The sequence below is a fragment of the Onychostruthus taczanowskii genome, unplaced genomic scaffold (genome assembly GCF_017590055.1).
Source record: "Onychostruthus taczanowskii isolate IOZ18803 unplaced genomic scaffold, ASM1759005v1 scaffold10, whole genome shotgun sequence".
NCBI classification, from domain to species: domain Eukaryota; kingdom Metazoa; phylum Chordata; class Aves; order Passeriformes; family Passeridae; genus Onychostruthus; species Onychostruthus taczanowskii.
In genome coordinates this window covers 6,458,057-6,476,987 of record NW_024496526.1, presented here as the reverse complement: position 1 = coordinate 6,476,987, position 18,931 = coordinate 6,458,057, and the positions used below count along the sequence as shown (strand labels likewise).

Sequence of the window (18,931 nt, the reverse complement as noted above, 5' to 3'; positions counted from 1 at the left end):
GAAGGTGCAAAGTTATGCATGTGTGTCAGTCTGCATGCCAGAGCCTTCCTGCCACGGGGGATTATTTCCCAGTGATTGCTGTTCCCAGACCTCTGCTCCACTCTGCACATGATATAAACCACGTTGTAAACACATCTGATCAAAGTGTGCATTCACCTTTTATGTGTCTCATCAATGTGTCTTTCCAATGTTTTCTCAGAAACACCACTATGTTTTTATAAATGTACATTTTATATACGCTTCTGACAATACACTATATTTGATTTTTAAAGGAAGAGAGGCCTTGGCTACTTAACAAGAAAGCATGGTAAGGCACTTTGCTGAGAAGCCATTTGGAAACGTCGCTCTTTGCAAGGTACAAAGGTATTTATGGTATAAAACAATACTGCTGGCAGAGGGCTTGTTTGGAGACGTAACTAAACCCTACTCTCATCAGAGCAGAATACATAGTATGGCTTTTATTCTAACCAAAACCGCATCCTCCCATTTCTTTCTGGGGTGGGTTGAAAACGGAATTCTTTTGCAAATGAAACTAACGGAAAAATGATGAGGAGGGCTATTTACAGGGCTTCCCAGAAGGGAGGGTTTCATCTCTAACCACCCTCATGCTGTCTCCTAGCTTGGTGGTGATACCGTTCAGTGCTCCGGGAAACCAAGCTAAAAAAATAATACTAGAGGTGCACCCTTGTGGTACTGAACTGCCTGCATATAGTTTACATAATTCTGTACACAGACTTTTTAAAATTTTCATTTTGAAATCCTTTAATGTATTTAACACTTATAAAAAACCCTACCCTATTGAAACAGATTATTTTTGAAAAGCACATTCATACAACTGCTTCACGCAGAGCCCCTTGGATAGCACCAAGGCCTTGTGCTTTACTGTTACGACATCATGTTTAGAAATTTACTCTCTTCTGCCAGCGTGGTTAGCATGGAGCTCATATCACCTATTGCCATATTGCTTATCCCCGCAGGTATGGTGGGCAGTGTCAGAGAGTTTCGTGGAGTCGTCAGGCGAGAGGAGTTCTGGGAGAGGTTCTGCAGGATGCTGGGGCTCAGGGTTCCCGACATCAGGCTCGAATGGTCCCCATCGTCCATGATGGCATCAAAATCTATCTGGGGCGGCTCAAGACCTTGAGAGTCCACTGTGCTGGACACCTGGTTTGTTCCTGGGGAAGGCAGAGTGGCTGGCTTGCTGTTTTGTGTGCACTGCTGCTGCCTGACCCGACAGTCCGCGTGGTTATCGAAGCCGTTGTTCTGTTCGTACATGTGGATTTGGCCGTAATAGTACATCAAGCTGTTGTCCCTCGTGCCGTCCGCGCACTGCTGGGCTGGTGCCAGCAACATGTCGCTGGTTCTTTTGTGCATGGCCTCCGCTGTCTCCTGGCTGGGGCTGATGGTGTTCGTAGGATGGGGAGTTCTCATGTAGCCCAGCTGCTGGGCGGTGCGGACCCCTCGGGGTCTGCTGCCCGGGTTTGGCTCCGGTGGAGGATGAGGCTGGATCATGCCAGGCGGATATGCCTGCGCAGCTGAACCCATCACGCTCTGCTGAGGCTCAAAACTCGGCTGATTGGAGGTCATGATGGGCTGAGGAAAGGTTTCCTGAGCCACAGGGAAGTTCAGGTGGCTTGGCTGAGATGAGTAGTTCTGCTGACTCGGTTCGTGCATGACCTGTCCCAGCGCTGCGCGCTCACTGCTGCCCCTGACCATCAAAGAAGGGTTGGCTGCCATGTCCATTTGCTGAGGGTGAAGGTGGGGTCCAGACTTTGCTGCCATGTTGCTGCAATTAGGAGAGATCTGATTTGGATTGCCATTGACTGCACTGGGGCTCAGCATCTGATGTGGTTGGTTATATCCTGTGTGCAAGCCCATGTCGGGGTTCATGCTGGGACCTAGGCTCATGTGCTGCTGCCGCAGCTGCATGCAGTTTAGCCTCTGCCCATCCATGCCCACGTTTCTCTGCATAAAGCTCTGCTGTGTTGCATTCATGCTGTTGTCTGGCAGCTGCATCTGCTGCTGGTTGTAGTTCTGGTACTGACCAAAGTTCTGCTTCTGCTGGACCACCGCTAAGTTCCCTTGTGAAAACTGCTGCTTCGACTGATTGGACATGATATCAACTGTGCCCGAGCTGACTTCATTCCACTGGACAGGCATGTTATTTTTATTCATGTCTGAAGAAGTATCAAAACTCATGGAACACTCTGCCATCATGGGTCCCAAGTGGCTCATGCTTGCCTCAGCCACTGCCATCCTGCGCTGGCTGGGCAAGGCTGGAGGCTGCAGCTTCCCATTTCCTTGGAAGTTCTGCATCTCATTGCTGTACCCCATGGAAGTACTCTCAGCCACTGTCCCATTGTTCTGGGATTTGATGTACTGTACCACATCATCTGGCAGCACGATGTCATCATCTCCAATGGGCACGTCTGTCTCCCCAGACATGGCTTCCATGGCGATGTTTTCACTGATGCTCAGTGGCCGGGGTGAGTAGGAGTGCCGGGGCAGGCTCCCATCTGAGCGCCCATAGCTCTGGAGACCAAAATTCCTCCTGTCAGTGGGGTGTGGAGGATGGAAGGGGTTCACACTGTTGGTGCTGTTGAAGCGGTGAACTCGTGGCGGAGCCTGGGGGTCTCCAGGAGGTCTCCTCACAGGGTCACTTGCCCGTCTTGTGCAGTTGCCCTGCACCTCATGAGGAAATGCTGGAGCTGATGGGTAGCCATAGGTGTTACCATCGCTGCAACGCCTGGGGCCTGGTGGGAGGCGGAGGGAGGGCAAGGTGGGGTCTGGTCCATCCATCAGTGAGATCCTGTTCTTCAGGGTCATCCTCTCCATGTTTGGCAGGGGAGTCGGAGGAGGGCCCCCTGTGGCAGCAGCGTACTTGGCTTTCAGCCTGTAGTGCTGAGCTGGTGTCAGGTTCAGCAGCCCCGGCATCCCGCTGCACTGGCTCGCCTCGCTCGAGCGGCGGGAGGCATCCGTGGAAATCGGGTCGTAGGAGTCAGCAGAGCTCGTGTTGTTGGGGCGGTGCCCGAGATGCGAAGCCTCGCTGGAACGGCGGCTGGAGAAGTACGGGGAGATCCCCGAGGATCTGCGGCTGACAGTGTAGGCAGAGCTGACGGTGCTTGTTGTACTGTCACGGCGCTCGTTGAGTTGGTTCAGCATTGTAACCTCGTTGACAGACAGCTCCATTATTCTGGGGTTAGGCAGCATAGCAGAAGAACCACCACTGTTTTCTAGAATAGAGCCTGAAAGAAAGGTTGCAGGGAAGGAAAAGGTTTAGTTAGCTGAGAAATCTCACTTTGTAGTGTTCTAGGTGCCAGAATACTGACCCACAAAGCTACCCCCAAGTATTTCATGGGAGTGATGATGAGTTTCATGTGCTGCTAGCAAATTCAAAGCTTCATTTCTAGCTCTATGTTCATGCAAAGGGAGAAAGAAGTCTGGAGAGAAAAGTTAAGAAGTCCCTGCTGCAGAGTGTTTATAACATGTACACCCCTTATACTCAGCTTCTGAGGAAATGCCTCCACGTGGGCTTCCCTCAGTAGGACAAAGATAGGACTGGTGTGAACAGTGCCACAGGGACAGCATACAGCTATAACCACAGCTACTCTCTGGGTCAGATGCACAGCAGTCATGGAGAGCAGGCCAAGACATTCCAAAGGCTGACATTCAAAGGCTCTTCCAAGAGCAACCCAAGAAGCTCTGATATCTAGTATAACCCAGACACTATGCCTTTGGGTTTCTTGGCAAAGTTAGAGGACCTCTAGAAGGTTCAAAAAGATACTTTTACCAGGAACCACCAGCCAGTGGAAAACAAGCATATGAAGCTGGAGGCAATAGCCAGGAGCTTCTGAGTGACAAAAAGCTTCTGTCAGAGCAAGATTATGGAGGGAGGTCTTGTCTGGATTCTTGCTATGCTCCAGCGGTCTCCCAGGAAGCATATTAGCCCTTGGGGAAATCTTACTGCTAGAAAAAAATGCAAGCAGTCTTGCAGCTGTAACTGAGACAATGGGGACAGCTGTGTCTGGGTTCTGGGCAAGCTCAGAAACAAGGACACCCAAACCTCTGTCTCCCTTCATAGGTCTGTAGAAATGAGCACCTGGGTTTCTCTTGCACATCACCAGATGGCTGTGTTTATACCCAAGCTGTCCATTGTACCTGACATCTTTATCTATCAAAGCATGACTCAGAGGCAATAAGGAATGATCTTCATTCCTCCAGGGTAGACTCTTGGTTATGAAACCAGAGTCAAACTCTGAAATGTTCCTACAGGACATGGTCCAGGCCCAGGGCTTACCATTTCCTGAGATGGGAGGCAGCTTGGTATTTCTGGCTTGTGGAGCTGGGCTCACCCATGAGCAGGAATCCTTAACTGTCTTGAGTTTCTCTTTCTTGAGCTGTTCAAGTCGCTGCATCGTCGTCATGTGTTTCCTTAGCTGCAGGCTGACTGCCGAGTTACCAGACGAGACCGTTGAGTCCACGACAGGAGCGTTGTCATCCAACGCCGTCAGATCTCCCAGACTTCCCCCGCTGTGCATGTTCATTTCTACTCCACTGTCATTGTTGTTGGTGCTGCCAAGGGGTGATGGTTCACTGCTGCATGACGACTGGCCACCAGGACTGGACTGACACATCTTGGGGAGGGAAAAGAGGAAAAAGAGTTGGGCAGGTGAAAACATGGATGGAAAGAAATCTGGAGCCCAACATCTCCAGTGTTAGTCCTGGAGGATACAGAGCTCCTATCCTAGATTCTCCCCTGCCTTGTTATCCCTCCCTGCTGCAGGATCCCAGCTTTTCCAAAAGGCAGATGCCTCCTCCCTGTGAGAGGAGGATGGGACAGCACTCACAGCTGGAAAAACCATGGTGATTCAACTGCAAGATGGAGAGAAACGAAATGCTCTTCCTCCAAAAGAAGGACAGATGTTTCTCAAAGAAAAGCAGCATGTCACCTGGTTTTGCAAGATATATTGCAGCAAACACTGGCTTATCTAACATGAGATCAAGGTTTAAGTATTTCAGACACAACGTATTTCTGCCTTTAATAAACCCTAACATATAATTATGTTAGCTGACAAACTTCCCTGCCAGATAAAAACCTGGCTCACTGTTTGCAAACTCCCACTTGCAGATAAGGCAGATAAGCACCACAAATATTTATTTTATTTACATTAGGAATGTAAACTACTCACATTGAGTAGTTTATTTGCAGCAGACACTATGTGGTCTGAACTTGCTCTGCTGCTGCTACCAAACAGGATGCCTGGCTTTTCTGCTCCAGGCCCTTGCTCCAGCCAAAAATGGGAGTGCTGAAAAGGCAAAGTACTCTGCCCTGGACCAAGGTGGGAATGAGGAGTGCTGCAGTGTTGTTACTTTGCTCCCTAGCAGCCCCACCATGGGCAGGGTTGACTGGCTCTGACTGCCCTTCCGTCTAGATGACAGAGATTGCAATCCCAATATTTAATGGCAGGTTGTGATGCTGGGAGAAAGGTGGCAAAGGGAATGCTTGGGCACTGCATCCTCCCCCTTTCTGCACTCAAGAAAATTTCTCCTATCCCTCCCCACTGGCCCACATACTTCCACTTCCACCCTGCAAGGGTTAAATGGAGACAGAGGTCTGCAGGACATCATGCTTTATACAGCTATTTTAATACAAAGGATTTCTTTGCTCACCTTAGTACCGACTGTCCTTAGGAAGGTAGAGTAAGGAAGGGTAAGTGGGAATAAAGAACAGGTTGTTAGGACAAAGACAGCATTAACAAAAAGGACCAGGTTAGTAAAAGGAGGAAGAAGGAAATGCAGAATAAAGCGCAAATTACCAACATATCCCCCACTCCCATACCCCATCTTCCCTGCCTTCCCTCTTCGGAGGCACAAATAAAAGCTTCTAGGAGAGACTTTCTACCTGATTCCATGGATTTGGGGTGACACACAAATATGGGTGAAAACAAGGAGCCTGGGAATGATGGGAACAGTGAGGCATCTCACCCCTCCCACCACCCTGACCTTAACCACAAACAGGAGATGGATGTGGACCCCCCAGATGAGATGCCACTTGTCAGATGTGCACAAGGGAAGCACGCAGTGCTAGAGAGGGACAGTGAAGAGAAACACGACCCAGGGCCCTGCGGCCAGTGAGATGGCTTAGCTGGAACCTTGGGAGTACAGACTGCTAGGAAAACAAGCCCACACCTTCAAGAGAAGCAGGGTGGGGAGCTGTAATTGTGTCAGTGTTTTCACAGGAAAAAACCCACAAAACACATGGAGGAAGAGTATTGGAGAAAGGTTAGTCTGTCCAGTGGTTCTCACACTCAGCTTTTGTAACACTGTACAGAACCTCATGACAGGAAACTGTTTCTTTAGTCAATTAGAGGCATGCTGGATGTATAAATACTAAATTTTTCTTAACTGAAACATTCTGCTCATTAGTAATTTGTCCAACAACACATCCCCTAACCCTTCTGAGAAAATCTTTGTAGCTCCAGGGCATGTTTTTCACAGGAATAACAATCTTTTAGCCTGGATTCAAATCAAGAAAATATATATTTTGGAGCTCAAAGTCCTTTCAGCTCAAGTAGGAAGTCTGGGGAATATGTGAACACTTCTTCGCAGGTGAAGGTCTTTTCTTCTGCATCCAGCCCATACCCTGTCCCACTCTGAGCTGATGCAGCAGACCAGAACTTTGGGTACAAAAATGAAAAGAAACATAAAAAGGTAAAAGTGATTCATGTGTTGCAATGCTCCATTTCCTCCTCCATCCTGAACGGGGTGGAAGAGGTTTGATGTGTTTGAAAGCACCACTCTACACAGCTCTTTAGTACCACTGACCACACGACTGCCAATTGTGGAGCTGCTGTAATGGACGGAAAGCTGATAAATGGTCTTTGCTTCAGGTGCTGGAGCTGTAAAGCTTGATCATGGCTGACTGACAGTCTGTACTCTGTGGGCAACAGCACTGCTCCCATGTTTATTCCTAATTTCACTCTCCTGCCCCATCACCTCGCTACAATTTTCTATGGCAGCTGGGAGTCATGTACTGAATTTCTGTACTCCTGAGCAATCTGCTCTAGCCAACCTCGGCTGATCAGGGAGGTGGGACTAGATGATCTCACAAGGTCCCTGACAACCCCAGGGATTTTGTGCTTCTATGTATGGTGGACAAGATCAAGGAATTGAACTTGCTTTAAGATACTCAACAAAAATAGAACAGCTAGTTTTATCCCCACTGGCTTCATCAAACAGCAGCAGACTAGAAAGAAAAGGAATGGAGGGTGCAGGGAGGAGGAGAAAAGGGACTGCTTAAGCCAGGACCTTTGCTTCAAGAAGCATTCATCAATCTGTGCCCTGTGGTCATTGCTCAATTTAAACTGGTGAGGTAGGTAAAGCTCATTTGACCACAACACTCTTGGGTTTTACCCACTTTCATAGCACAGGAATGCCAACCTCAGGAGAGGGCATCACATGGCCCCCGTGACTACAAGGGCAGGAATTTATGATGTTGGGTAGGAAGGCAGAAAATGTAGTGGACTGTGCCCTGACCTGCAGTTTCATTTCTGGACTTGAACTCTAGGGTTGAAGGGCACCTGCCCACAGAGGTAAAATGAATACAAATGCTTCATGCCCCTACTGCATCAGAGAGATCAGGAACCACGTCATTTCTGCCAAAAGCAACTGCTCTTACCACAGAATTCTCTGTTTTTATCGTTTTGACTTGTAAGCAATCCTCCATGCTCCTTGTAGTGCTGTTGGCCTCGGGGCTCTCCTCTGCCACCTTGCTGCTCTGCTTGGCGCTGGCCTCATTGTCCCCGTTTTCCTTGAGTGGAGGTGGCCTCGGGTGAACGTCATTGCGCTGCTTCTTTGTGACATGAGCGTCGGGCCCGTGCACCGTCTTGACGTGTTTTCTGAGGGAACTGGGGTCCGTGTACCGCTTCGTGCAGCCGGGGATTTTACACACGTAGGGTTTCTGTCAACGCAAACAAATCTTTGGTTATATTTAGAATAAGCCCAAACATTCCAGGTACAGTGTATGGGCCAAGAAAATACAATGAGCATAGCAGCAGGCAGCAGCAAAACGCGGAGCATCTGCTCCACAGGACTCTGTAAAGACCGAGATATGGAAGATGTGATATATGGGCTGCTGCTGATCCACACAGACTTGGCTGGTCATTTCATGTTGGCTAAACTTCTTGTTTTCAGTTTCTGGATCAAAAGACAGCTAAGAATTCACAAAATACTTTCCTAGTATTACTTTCCCTGTATGTATTTGCTCGGGTGGCCACAGGAATGTTTCCTGATTAAGGATGGGAAGGAGGTGATGTAGTGGACTGGGCATAACACATTTGCTCTACTAAGGTGGGGTCTACACCAAGAAAATGTCTGAAACCTTTTGGCTGATGGAAGTCCAGTGAATTCAAGCCAGACTGGATTCACCCTACTCAATCTATCACACCACTCCAGCACCTGCCACCTTGAAATCTGCTATTGTGCAAAACAAACCACAGGCATGCAATGTTTTTTTCAGACGACAGCACTCTATCCTGAACTCATGAATCATTGATTGCCACAGGAAAACAAGGCTGAAGCCATGCTTCTGAAAACAAAAATCGGCAACAGATATTTTTATTCTTTTAAATTCTTCTATTTTACTGAGTATCCAATTCCAAAGTGTATTAGCACTGCAGTTGTTTGAGCTGGTGCTGCTGCACTGGAAGTTCTGAATTCATCACAAGTTCCACTTTTAGCCTCATAACTACTCTATGTATTTTTCTGCCAATGCACTATGATAGATCCATAAGAAAAAACAGACAGATGTTATTTGAAGGCTACCCAAAATGACCATTCCTATTAATTTTTTTAAAAAATCTGTTTTGTAATTTTGTGCATGAACTTAAGTGAAAAAATACAAAGGAGTATATATTCTTTGCAGAAAGCCAGCATCATCAGATGAAAAACACTGCAAGTCTGTTTTGTATTCAAAAGCTTCCTGACTGATCTTGGCACATCATTCAAACCAGCTAAATCCATGTAGCACCCCACTGAGGTAAATATATTTTAAAGCTGGTAAACCAAAGCACAAAAATTAAAATAGTTTGTTTAAAAATATCATGCAGCCTTTTAGACAAGCATTATAGAAGTAGTATTACTGCTATTAAGACTTATTACAAAGAACAGAATCCCCATGACATGTGCTGAAAAAATCCTGTAGATCAACAGCTCAAAGACTTTTTATAAATATCCTTTAGGCTCAACAGTTCTGATTTTTCAGACCGCAGAAATTAGGGTAACATGATCACTGTTGCTTAGACAGCAGACACTCCCCCTAAGGGGATTCAATTGTCCTCTTCATCAGGCCATACCGCTTGCAACTGAGCTAAGCACAACTGCCCATTCACTGCTGTGCCTTCATTTATCCCTGGGTTATCCAGATTCTGACACCTAGTGACATCTTCACCCTAGTGAAGTCAAGAGTTTAGATGGCTCAGATGCCTCCCTCCTATGCTCATGCACATACAGGGTAATACTCCTTAGGGTGAGAGAACTGGAGAACTCCCCACACACAAAGCAGAACTGGATTTATGTGTTTTACCCTTGTTCAGCTTGAGTTACTGAAAATGTCACTCTGAGTCTTTGGCTGGCAATGAACTCAAGGCACTCCTCTGTGTATGCACTGGAGAGTGGTCACAGGATGAAAGCCCTTTTTCCAGGTGTAACTTTGAAGGTATCCCCTGAAGGGATTCAAACAGTCACTGAAAGTTTAAAATATAGTGTGTATGACATTTCAACAATCAAACCAAAGACAGTGTGGTAACACATCCCCAGCCCTGAACTTCAGCATGTTTGGACCATACACCTACGTCCTGTCACACAATGATAGTGACAAACTCAGGGAACTTCCCCCTTAGAGGAGACTTGGATGACTAACTCTGAAACTGGTGTATTCCAAGTAAACACTACAAGCAGAGGAAAATATTTAGAAGGTAGCTAGAAACCACAATAGAGTTACCAATGGGTAATGGGAAATATTCACAGCCACAAACTTCTGCTTTGCATTTGTGCGGTTTTGTGAGCCAAGGTCTCGGTAGAGTTTGCTAAGCCAGTGGTCATGGCCACAGCTGGATGCAGGACCTTTGCCTGGGCCTGCTGCCCAGTGTGATGAGCTTTGCTGTGAGGGATACCAGCTGGTGTAAAGGATCATGTTATGTGATCCTCAAAAAGAGGGTGTCAAAAATAAGGCCCAGAGAGCCATTGTATGCAGCCTACAGATCTCCCACAATCTTGGGGTGTTTCTGTACTGCATCAAGGAGGGTTGAACAGCAGTTGAGGAATCAGCATGACTGCAAAATGTAAGATCATTTGAATAGCGGCAGTGCCTTACAGTTCCTGTGGCAGGGCCAGCTGGTCTGGTACAGATCCTCCACTAGTGGCTGTGCTGCTCCTACACCAGAGAAGGGGTAGGTGTCCTTCAGGGGAAGCAACTGCAGAGGATAAAATCTCTATCTGTTACCTGAGTCTTTGATTTGTGTTGTTTGAAAGCAGCTTGTGCCAAGTGTCAGCATATTTAGATCAGGGTCCACAAGAGACATGGAGCTGGATGCTCCTGCCCTACAGCCTCACCTTCTTGCACAAGGGGAACCCAAATGATCTGACTTTCAAGTGTGTTCAAGCTCTGCTCAGATGAAGTGAGGAGACATCTTCTGATCTGGATCACTTGGGAATCTGAACCCATTGGAGAAATTACATTTACTAACACATTCAAAATGAAAATTCCACATGGGGCATTAGGTGGCTCAGGTGGGAAACTGCCCTGCCTAGTGAAGCTCCTGGTAAAGCTCCAGGGATCTGAGCTTGAGTGATCTACAGGCAAAAAAGTCGCTCACATTCTGTCAGTGTGCACAAACTGGGATGAGTGAGTTTCCAGCACTAAAAGCTGTACCAACAGTATGATCCATTCACATGAGAATCCTTAGGAATCCAAGGGAGATGCAAATTTCCTTAAAGGCAGGAAACAATGTTGCAAAAATGTAAATCTTCAGTGGCTTGACTGATTTATTCAGCTTATGAGCAAGAATACGGAGAGTGGCTTAACACTGCAAAATTAAGAGGTGGAAATACCAACAATGAATGGGACAACGGATCCAGCACTGGATTAAGGCAGAAAAAGCATCCAGGGCTGGAGAATGAGCAATTTCCAACAACTAAAATGTGATATTAAACCACAATTGTCTACCTTTCAGGGGAAGAAGCTTTAACATAGAAAAATTACATAGTCAAACACTGCTCCCTGGGAATGTAGGACGCCAAGCGGACGAGAGGCTGCAACCTATGTTTTTGGTCCCTCCTGGCCTCAAGGTTGGTGTAGCCTTAAAACAACTCCAAACTATCCAGTTTAAGTGTGGATATGGGTTAATTTTAACCTGTGTCTTGCTGGTGGAGAACAATCCTGATGTTTGGGTTCATACCCAAACCAGTTCAAACAACCCTGGGATCCTAGTCATTCATTGGTCCATCTCAGCATCATCTCAGCCTGGAAGAGGATTCTAGATTCGGAGTCCTTATTCTGACTCAAACAGAATCTCTGAAACCTACCGAGCTTTGGTTATCACTGACTGATATCTTCCAGAGATAAAAATACTCCCAACAAGCCCTTTGTAGACACAGCATCGCTTCAAAAGGCTGTCAACCGTGGCAACTGCGTTCCATTCTCCAATAGTCTATATTTAACTGTTGCAAATTAGGCTACAGACTGAATTCTTCATGGCTGAAAACACTATTAGAAGTTTAGAGTGTTGTTTTTCTTCCCCTGTCAGCTAATTAGTGGTAATATAAATTTCAATCGTCGGCCGTGGTTGATTGCAACAGACCATCACATGCGTTACAATAAAGGCAATTTCCTCTGCTCCCCAACTACTAATAGTGGGTCTTAATTATCCAAGGTTAACAAAGCATTGCATTGTGCTTTATCATTGTACATCAAATGATGGAGGCACTATTATTTCCAGAGCATCAGGATCCAGGGTAGCTGTTATATTACTGCAAGTCTGCTCCACAGTAATATTAAACTTGCACAACTGTACTATACTATCTGTGCTATTAAAAATTATGTATTTGGAAAATGCTTGTTTTCATTTCCAAAGTCGATTAAAAAGTTTGCATACTTTAACATCTGTTTATGATTTCAAACACAGCTTTCATAAATATAAAGCTAATGTGGTCTGGCTCCCCAGCAAAAATAAATCCCATTAAAAAATAAGATAAACCTCTCATTACAGAAGGTTTCTTTTTACATGCGTCCAGTGTGTAAAGTGTATGTTTATTGTCAGCAAAATTTAAAAAAAGCCCTCAGTTGAGCTGTGGTGAGCCCAGGCTTACCTCATTGGAATGTGTCCTGTTCTGGTGCTTGGCTCTGTCCGAGGCATTGGAAAAGGCTTTATTGCAGCCTTCGTGTTCACAGACATAAGGTTTTTCTCCAGTGTGGGACCTCAGGTGTGTCTTTAAGTTCTCCAGGCGGGAATAGGCTTTGGAACAACCCTCAAACTAAAATAAAAAAACCACATGAGGAGTGATTAATTAACCAGAAAAATTTGATTTTCCCCCTGCCTAAACCTTTCCAATCTGTTTCTCATTCTTTCTTTTTTTCCTTCTTTTTAAAGGGCTTGTGTTTTAGGGAACAACATCCACTTTGTTAGGAGAATTTGCTTCCCTAGGCAGGCTGAGAGTTTCAGCAGTGAGTCATATTTGAGGTGCTACTCCTTGTTGCGTACCCACCTGACATTTCAACAAGTGACTCTTTTTTTCCAGCAGTGCTAAACACCTCTCCACTCCTCCCAGAGCTCTCTTAGCCCCTCGTGCCACTCCTCTGCATCTGAAACACTCAGAAACAGGGGCCCCCTCCTTCCCACCTAGGGAACTGACAGCTTCTCCACGGTCTGACCAGCATTGCAACTTCACTAGCACCAACACTGGAAAGAGCAGACAGTTCCCTAACACACAAACAGAAATCTAGCAAGCTTTAAAGTTTCCCAAATTACAGCTTGGGTTTACTCTTGGAGGATGCTGTGGTCAGGCTGTCTGACATTACCAGTTTAAAAAACAAGACTCTAAATCTTGAAGACAGATGGATTTTTGGATGACAAAACAGGCCAGGAACCTTCCTCCTGGAAGGAAACCAGCTGCCCACACAATGAGAAGGAGCAGCTTGGGAGACGTGGTGAGGCTTCGGGTGATTAAAGTCCTGCCACCCTCCATTCTGGCTGGGCTGGAGGTTCTCCCTGCACCTGCCCTGTCTCAGCATGGGAGGATTTTACCTCCAACCAACGAGTCTCTAAAGTGCTTTGACAAAACAAGTGGGAGGTTTTAAGAAATGCAAGGCTCCCTTGCAAATTCTAGCTAAATGTTGCACTGCCTGTTCATCTGGGAGCACTGAAAAGCCCAGACTGTACTTCCTATACAAAAAACACCCTTTAAATTTCAGTAAGCAGCCCCTGCTGCTGTAATGTATGTGTTGTATTCTAGTCACATCACTTGAACATGTCTACAAGTTCAGTCCAGTTGTGACAAGACTTCACATTACTCTGTTTGAGTCTTTGCCAGTGAAGAAACTGGAGCCACAGCAGGTCATGCTCCATGTCTGATTTTCCCATGGGCAGCTGAGTGGTTCTACACATCCAAAGGTCTGGCCAAAGGCACCTGCATTCAGTAGCAACAGCTCCTGCTGCCTTGGGCTCCACATGCACAGCACCTGAGGGACTGCTAGGCAGGGAGGCAAACATGCAGCCCATGAAACCCATGAAGCAGGTAGGCACAGGCTGATCCCATGAACTTTGTTGTATTGGCAAAGAAGGTTTACTTAAGATCCCCTTTAAGGTCCAGCAAAGGCAGATTTGCTCTGCTCTTGAGATATTCACATCTCTTCAAGGACCAGTAGGAGCATCTTGCAACAGCTGATTCCTTCCACAGCTTTTGCAGGGCAGGATGGATCCAGTTTTTCTTCCTCAGACAACTTTCATTAGCCCATTTGTCCCACAGAATATGCCACAGCTCTGAGGTAGCACAGTATATCTCTTTCTTCTCTTGCCCTGTACAAACAATCCTTTACAACTCAAGTCACTTACAGTTACTGAAATACATCATTCCTCTTGCTGGAAAACAAAGGGAACTCAGCATGAGACAACTCATGCGTCCATTCTAGTTTTGCTGGATACTGACACAAAAATGCAGTTATTAAGAGCAAAAGTTCTAAGGCCATATTTTCAAATAAAAGCTTCACAGCAAAGCAGCCTGTGCATGTTCAAAGCAGTTGTTCCCACTCTTATGTGTGGATTTGATTATGCCAGTGGGAGTTCTAGCTGTCATCTGTTGAATAATCCTTGACCAAATCCCAGGCTGCAACCGGGCTCATCTGTAGCTTTATGTACACCACAAACTTCTTGTCTGAAACCAATGTTGCTTTGAAAAATCACTGCCAGACTTGGACAAGGAATGCTCTGCCACAGAAGGGCACCGTCTGCAGAACTGCCATTATCCCAGACATCTGGAACTGGTGGTTCTCCAGTTTGGGGACAGTTGCTGCAACATACTGCACATGGAGGGCCTGCAGTTCTCCAGGAGGCAGAGGATGACTTGAGACTCAAACACAGCCTTGCCATTGCCCCAGTGTGACCAAACTGAGGCAGGACTGTGCAGCAGTGTTTTTCCCTGCTTGACCACAGCACTAAAGAGGATTCAGCCAATGCTGTTTTTGTCTCCTGAGTCCCTCTGCCTACAAGGGCAGGCTAGACTTGCCCTCAGTGCTCACTTTGTATGCACCAACAATCAATATTTCTTGATACTTTTAAGGAAGATTGGTAAAGCACTAGACTGGGCAAAGTGCTTTAGAAGATTAAAACAAAGGACATGGCCCTGTGCCCCGGGGGAGCTTATGCTCTAAATTAAATGAACACAAGGCTGGAAGATTGATAAAGGAGTCATGCAGCAAGCAAATCATACATATCCTAATATTTGTAAGCAGGAGCTGGGGCAGAGCCAGGGAGCAAGCAGGGCTGGAATTGGCTAATGGAGCAGAAGAGGAGGCAGATATGAGAGGAGGGCTCAGACATTTGCTGAAGAGGGAGAGACTCATCCCCAAGACTCTGGGGAGAGAAACAGTGCAATGCTGACCACAGAGGAGGTACAAAATGCCATCAGGAGGAGAAGGCAGAGAGCAGAGGATAACAAAAGACAGGGAGGAAAAGACCTTTGGGAGGAATAAAGGCTGGAGGAGATGAGGAAGGAGATTGTGAACACCTCTCCCAACAGCTGACCACAGTCACTGAACTCCATAACTGTGCCCCCCTCTTGTGCCTTGCATCAGGCATCCTTGGCTGCCCTATATCCACAAGCAGTGTGGTGAGAGGCTCCAACTGTGAAGGCACATATGGGATTTTGTATCTTGAGGCAAAGGAGGAGGAGAGCCCAGCTCTCCCATGTGGTCAGTGAGCCTGCACCCACAGGGCTGAGATACAAAACAGTACCCCACACTCTCCCTCAAGCAGTTGAACTCTAGACACAGTGCTGCTGGTATGCAGAAGGTCGGGGGACTGAGCCCTTCTTGGGGTTTAAGTACCTATGGCTTAACCTCATCTCTGCATTAGGAGAGCAGAGGCAGGAGGTGTTAGCCTAGATTCCCAGGCTAGAAAGAGGCATGTGGGCATGCTTGGGTCTGTGGATGAGGGAATCTTGCATTCCCAGCAGCTGTAGTGGATGATGCCAGGTTAGACACAACCAGGGGTAGGCGGCTCCCCACAGTGTGGCATTACTGGATTTCTTTCTTGGATGTAGGCAAGTAAATTGGCTGGATTTTCACCTTAAGTGATTTGTCCTGAGTTGCTTTGGATCTCTGTGGTAGTTCTGAGATAGCTCTTCCCAAGGAAAAGCAGTTTTGCCCACTAAAACCTCAACCACACTCCTCAACCTCTTGTCCTCTTGGCCCCAGGGTCTAACCTGCAAGTAAGTAGCTGTAACCCAGACACAGATGGACTGGCTCTGAGCCACTGCCAGTGGCTGGCCTGGCAGAGCCCTACCTGAAGCCATGCCCATGTCTGCAACCACATTTTTGTGACCACCCCAGCCTGGTGTCCCACTTGCCAAGTGAGATGTGCCCTGCCAGCTCACCGTGCACTTGTGTGGCTTCTCTCCCGTGTGCCTTCGCATGTGCACCACCAACATGTACTGAGCCTTGAAGGGCTTCTGCTCCCGTGTGCAGTCCTGCCAGCGGCAGACAAACTCCTTCTTCTCCCCGTGGATGTGATCGTTGTTGATGTGCTGGTAGGAGAGAAAGGAAAACCAGGTCACTCCTGGAAGAGCTGATGCCAGTGAATCATGCACAGTGCTCCAAGAGCCACATGTTCCCTCCCCAGTGCTTGTCAGGCACTGCAGCACCTGGGTGCCAGGTGCACAGGTGACACCAGGGACGTGGACCCAGCACTGTCATCTGGTGTGTCCTGCACACAAAGGTGTGCAGCACCCAGCACACTGGGTACAAAGCAGGCTAAAAATGGGAGGTTTGCAAAAGCAATGGAGCTTTTGGGAGAAGGGAGCCCTCTCAGTGTGCCCCCAGCTGCTTGATGCCACTCTTGACAGGGATGACAGAGTAATTTTTGTTTCTGTGAACCCTCCTGTGCTGCATTTACACAATTGAGACCCCTTCCTGGCATGCTGCTGGAGGATGACGGACAGGAGAGAAGCCTTGGTTGGATTCAATAATCTTAAAGGTTGTTTCCAACCTAAATGATCCTATGCATCTAAGTCCATATGCTGGCCCCATGACATCCACCTGCCTTCCAGAGCTGGTGGCTGGCAGGAAATGACAGCATCTAAGAGCTATGCAGCAGGGAGAGCTCCATTACTGCTAATTACTCAGGCCCATGAAACACTGTGCTGGAGTGTTGAAAAGCCAGATCCAGAATGGTGCCTTCATCCACCCTGGTATGGAGAAGTGGGCTGTTTTTTCCCAGTGCAGGGCAGATGAAGCCCTGCCAAAAATAAACAGAGCCAGGGGCCAGCCCGTCGGCAGCGCCATTCCCGCGGCGGCCTTGTCTCTCTGAATGGGGTCTCATTGCCAAAAATAATGCCTGTCCTCGCTCCTGTGTTTTCAGAAGATATTCACTGACAGGAAATCCTAAAATAAACCACTTTGGTTTTGGGTTTTGACTTTTTTTGTGCTGAGATCTTTTCCAGCCCCCGCCTTCATCCCCCGGCTAAGGCCAGACACACATGTTGCAGCTAGGGATGAGACTCTCTTGGGGCAGTGAGGCAGCACGAGGACACAAAAGTACATTAAAACAGATTCATCAGCCTTCACAGTTCCAGCTGAATCCAGTCTCAGGGTTCTGTGTGCTGCAGTCCAATCCTGGGGTCAGGGTCCTGTTGCCTGGGGTCCCAGTACTACCCAGAGACAAGAGGAGGTATGTGGGGAGAGCTGGGGGAGCCTGGATTTGGGAGCGGTTTTGTATGGGTTTAGAGTCCTGCTGCCTACAGTTCTGGTTTTACAACAACAGATTTTAGCCTCAGATGGTGGAAATCTGATGAACCTTCCCAGACACCCATGGACATGCTAAACCATGTCCAGACCAGACTGGGGAGATACATCTCCAGGCTCTGCTCGTGTGGGAGTCTAACTTGCAACCAAGACTATGCACAGCAATGCTGGGAGTGTGGGAGAGCACAGGCTTACCCTTTTTGTCTTGTTTGAGCCAGAGGAAGAACATTTACAGAAAGGGAACTGTAACCCCCATTCAGCACTATTCACCCCCTGTCTAGGCAACATCTGCTTCCCATCACATGGTGTAGGAGGAGTTGCACAGCTCACCCCACTTCAGCTACAGCTCCTTAGCCCCTACCTGGCTGAAGGCTTTGCTTGGGCTTCTCTCAAATTGAGTGTGACCTTTGAGGTTGGGAACAGCAGCAATGTTTGCAAAAATATGTCATCACTGCTGCTGCTCCCTGTTGACATGCACTTCTCCCACAAGCATACTGTGTATGAGGAACAGGCCCTGCTCACCCATGTACTTTGCTCTGCACACAAACTAGAGTTTTTCCACACATGGTGAGATTGCACCTTCTCAGAAGCTGGCCCATGACATCTGTATTTCATTTGCCTGTGTATTTTGGGCATCCCAAATCCACAACCCCATGTTGCTAGTAATCACAGTACAGAAGACTCAATTTTTGTAACCTTCCAAATTTAGAAAAATCTTGGGATATTTCATCAAATGGTTTTTTTTTTTTGTTTTTTTTTTTTTCCCTGGAATTGTGCTGAGCTGCCTGGTGCTCTGCACTTTACTCTGGGCAGAGTTAGTTTTTTGTACATCTGAGAGGGAAACACACAAAAACTGCTGGACACGTGTGAGCCCAGCCCATCTGACAGGCATGCTGTGGTTTAACCCCAAAAAGCAATGCCCCATGGCATGCAATGTGCAACCCATTAAGCACCTTATCGCTCAACTGGCCTTGAAAACTGTTTCCAAATCTGTCTGTACTCAAGGACTTGACGCACTGAACCAGTGGCTTCTGGCAGAGATGGGCAGGCACTTGCCTTAGATGGAAGAAGAACATGTGCCCAAAATTATAATTTAGAGTGTAGTCCCTCTGCACAATGTTTGTGTGCAGAACATGGACAAATGGTGACTGATGCCAATTTGGGGGCATCTAAATGTATCCAAAATGAAGGTATATAAAAAATGGTGAAAGCTGGCACAAGCCCTCAGGAAGGGGGCTACATGTGTGCTGCACATGTGTGGCCCCTGGCAAGCTGGGAGCCTGTTTGAGACAAGCATCTAAAGGCTGAAGGAAAAGGAAAAAGTAGCAGCTCCTGTTGCAAAATGTGTTTAATCCAAAACTCTGCTGCAAGCATAAGGGCTGCTGGGCTGGTGAATTCCCAGCAGATATGGGCTGGCTTCAA

The 18,931-nt window shown here is 47.2% G+C and overlaps 1 protein-coding gene across 1 annotated transcript in view; it reads right to left on the bottom strand.

Annotated features, from left to right (window-relative positions):
* Positions 1-885: 885 nt before the first annotated feature.
* The window catches only part of GLI2 (GLI family zinc finger 2), a 185,443-nt gene continuing 167,397 nt past the window's right edge, over positions 886-18,931 (bottom strand). Inside the window, exons 10-14 of the mRNA XM_041406384.1 lie at positions 16,144-16,293; positions 12,364-12,528; positions 7,676-7,957; positions 4,295-4,631; positions 886-3,242 (exon numbers count right to left, since the gene is read on the bottom strand). Coding sequence (XP_041262318.1) covers positions 886-3,242; positions 4,295-4,631; positions 7,676-7,957; positions 12,364-12,528; positions 16,144-16,293 — 3,291 coding nt within the window. The remainder of the gene's footprint in view (positions 3,243-4,294; positions 4,632-7,675; positions 7,958-12,363; positions 12,529-16,143; positions 16,294-18,931) is intronic.